Source organism: Sprattus sprattus, assembly GCF_963457725.1.
Source record: "Sprattus sprattus genome assembly, chromosome: 10".
NCBI classification, from domain to species: domain Eukaryota; kingdom Metazoa; phylum Chordata; class Actinopteri; order Clupeiformes; family Clupeidae; genus Sprattus; species Sprattus sprattus.
In genome coordinates this window covers 14,945,625-14,948,446 of record NC_137908.1, presented here as the reverse complement: position 1 = coordinate 14,948,446, position 2,822 = coordinate 14,945,625, and the positions used below count along the sequence as shown (strand labels likewise).

At 50.5% G+C, this 2,822-nt stretch overlaps 1 protein-coding gene across 1 annotated transcript in view; it reads left to right on the top strand.

Moving 5' to 3' along the window:
• Positions 1-814: 814 nt before the first annotated feature.
• plekha6 (pleckstrin homology domain containing, family A member 6) overlaps positions 815-2,822 on the top strand; it is a gene marked incomplete at its 5' end in the record, with an annotated part of 40,367 nt that continues 38,359 nt past the window's right edge. The window contains one exon of the mRNA XM_080845897.1: positions 815-945. Within this exon, the coding sequence (XP_080702023.1) occupies positions 815-945 (131 nt within the window). The remainder of the gene's footprint in view (positions 946-2,822) is intronic.

The window sequence follows — 2,822 nt, the reverse complement described above, 5'->3', positions numbered from 1 at the left end:
CCGGCCAGATCCCAACGTTCAGCTACGGCACAGTGCAGTGCGATGCGGTGCGTTTTCCTGGGTCATATAGAGAGGGGATGGGGGGGGGGGGGGGGGGTTTAGGTGGGTGGAGCGTTCAAATTCGCTGCACCTGAGTGGCTGACATTCCTGTTCTACCTTCCCCCCCGCCTCACGACAACCTCTGTCCTATCCGTGGGTCAAGCTGACATGACTGTTCCCAGGGGAGGCTTGGTCATGACTCTCTCTCTCCTCTCGGCGTTGGGGGCTGGGGGATGCATCCACATCTCAATCTGGGCTCTGACAGACAGGTCTCGAGTCCCACATGCATCTGTGGTCTTAAGTGCCTCCGGCGGGAAAACAGAGTGGGGGGGACAGATAGAGAGGGAGCGGAAGATAGAGAGAGGATAGAGGGATAGAAGGATAAAGGGAGGGAGAGAGAGAGAGAGAGAGAGAGAGAGAGAGAGAAAAAATGAGAGACCCTGCAAGCAAATAAGCTGAGTTGTGCAGTTCTGGCAGTGCCGGAGAGCTCATGAGGGAGATACAGAGAGAGGTAGAGCAGAGGGACAGTGAAGAGCGAGAGAGGGAAGGAGTGCGTGAGAGAGAGAGAGAGAGAGAGAGACTGGCTAGGCAACAGCATACATTCTCAAGGAGAGAAAGGAGGACGGCAATTATTACAGCCAACAGCCCGCGAGGCAGGCAGCCCTATAAGGGTCTCCCTCTGGCACTCTTTCACCAGCTGCTTCCCAGCGTTGCCTCTCTCTCTCTCGCTGTCTTCCCCCTGTCCTGTGCAGTCCATCCCCAGGCTGGCTTCTATATGACTGATCCGGGGGACGATGCTGAAGTTCCGAGCCGACCGGAGGGTGAGGTAGGTGGGCGGAGAGGAGTGGATGATGGGAGAAGGTCGCTACGCGTGGTGGTCCTGGAGGACAGCGGCAAGGCGGGAAGGTGAAGTTTATTGTGAGGAGGGGGGGCGGGGGGATCTGGCAGCTGCAGATGAGAGGAGAGGAGAGGAAAGGAGAGGAGAGGAGAGGAGAGGAGAGGAGAGGAGAGAAAGTCAGAGCCGTAGATTAGTGGGACGACTGCAATGCAGTGCTGGAGGGAGACGTGGAAGGTGTCTTTTTTTCCCCCGCACGTGTGTTTGTGTGTGAGGCGTGATGTGCAGAGCGTGTCTGAGATTCGTGAGCGGGGTCTGTGTCTGTGTGTGGACGTGTGCATTTCTGTCTCTGCAATGACATTCGTGTTCTGCCCTAGCCATGGTGAGCATGCAGAGGGATAGCTTTGAGGGTCTGAAACCATGTGTTTACCTGTGGACTGTGTTGATATACAGACGGGGAAATGAGAAGTCAGAACAGCTTTCAAATCTCACATATCTGCATACTCCTCTGTTTACATATGTTATGCAACGGCTATGTCATGCGACATGCACCAATTTAGTTTTCCTTTGGAGTAGTGAAACCTCTGAGTTTTCTATATAGGTTTGTAGGTTACTTACTTCCAGGCATGCTCAGTAGCAAGACCCTTTGAGACCAAACCAGATATACCACTGCTTTGCTGTCAAGTGCTTGACTGTCAGACACTCTGTGCTACAGCTTGATCTTATCGGAAAGTTGTGTTGTGTTCTGTTGCGTTCGGTTGTGTTCGGTTGCGTTCTGGTGTGTTCTGGAAATACAAGTCACTGGTGTGCACTGTGTTGGTTTAGGAGGCGCGTGCCTTTTGCTTGAGAGTGTTCTTGGCAGGAGTCCACTGTCCTTTCACCTATCAGTGTTTGTGCGTGCATGTGTCTGCGTCTTGGGGGATTGAGGCAACACAGGGCCCCTTTGAATGGTGCTTGTCTAGATGCCACATGTCCTGGGAAATAGGCTCATAACTTTTAGCCTCTCCAGGGCACTTCAAAGCCTCTTGTAGGAATAATATTGCCAAGCGGGAGAAAGGCTCATGTTTTACCTCAGCAGCCGAAACCACCAGGCCTCCTGCTGTCAAGGGCCATGATCCCCCTTAGAGACAGAACTGATAGCAGACATACACAAACATGTGTGGTCCGAAATAGGACTACAACTCCCAGCCTGCTTTGCGCAGAATTGTTTTGACTGCTGCCCTCAGTGCCAGATTTCCTGTGATGACTCCTACCCTGCTCAGTGCCTGAGAAAGCCCATGTTGGTGCCCACAGATGAGACTTGACAAGTTGCTGGCACTGTTCACCACAACCTAAGGACAAAACTGCTGTTGTCACCGCTTGCCTTTACACAATGCTCAGTGTGCCTTAGAGCCCTGTTCAGGGCTGGATAACATAACACCTTATCCCATGTTAAGCTGTAACTTTAGAAAAGATCCTGTTTTCTGACATGTTCTCTAAGCAGGAACAATTAAGGCTAGGAAGCTGCCAGGGAAAGCAGATAGCCTGTGTTTCTACTTTCCTGTTTTTCCATATCCATATGAAAGCAACCCAGCAATTGCTTTTGCTTAACATGTTGCAAGAGCAAATTGCATATTTAACTGTGTACAATACTGTGTTGGTTGTACACACAGCAAGCAAACCCCTCTCCTGCTTCAAAGGTGATTAGTGTATCTCAAAATTTAAATAGTCTATGATCGAGTGATTTCCACATCCCCAAAAACACACACACATTTATACGAGACACAGATTAGAGGAGTGCCACTGATAGTCTGACTTTATAATTATCCCTGATAAATTAAGAGCGTTTGACTGCTGATGTGTTATGATCAATAAGCCTCCTACATGTGTTCAGACACAGACCCTCCCCTGATTCTCTCTCTCTCTCTCTCTCTTTCTCTCTCTCTCTCTCTCTCTCTCTCTCTCTCTC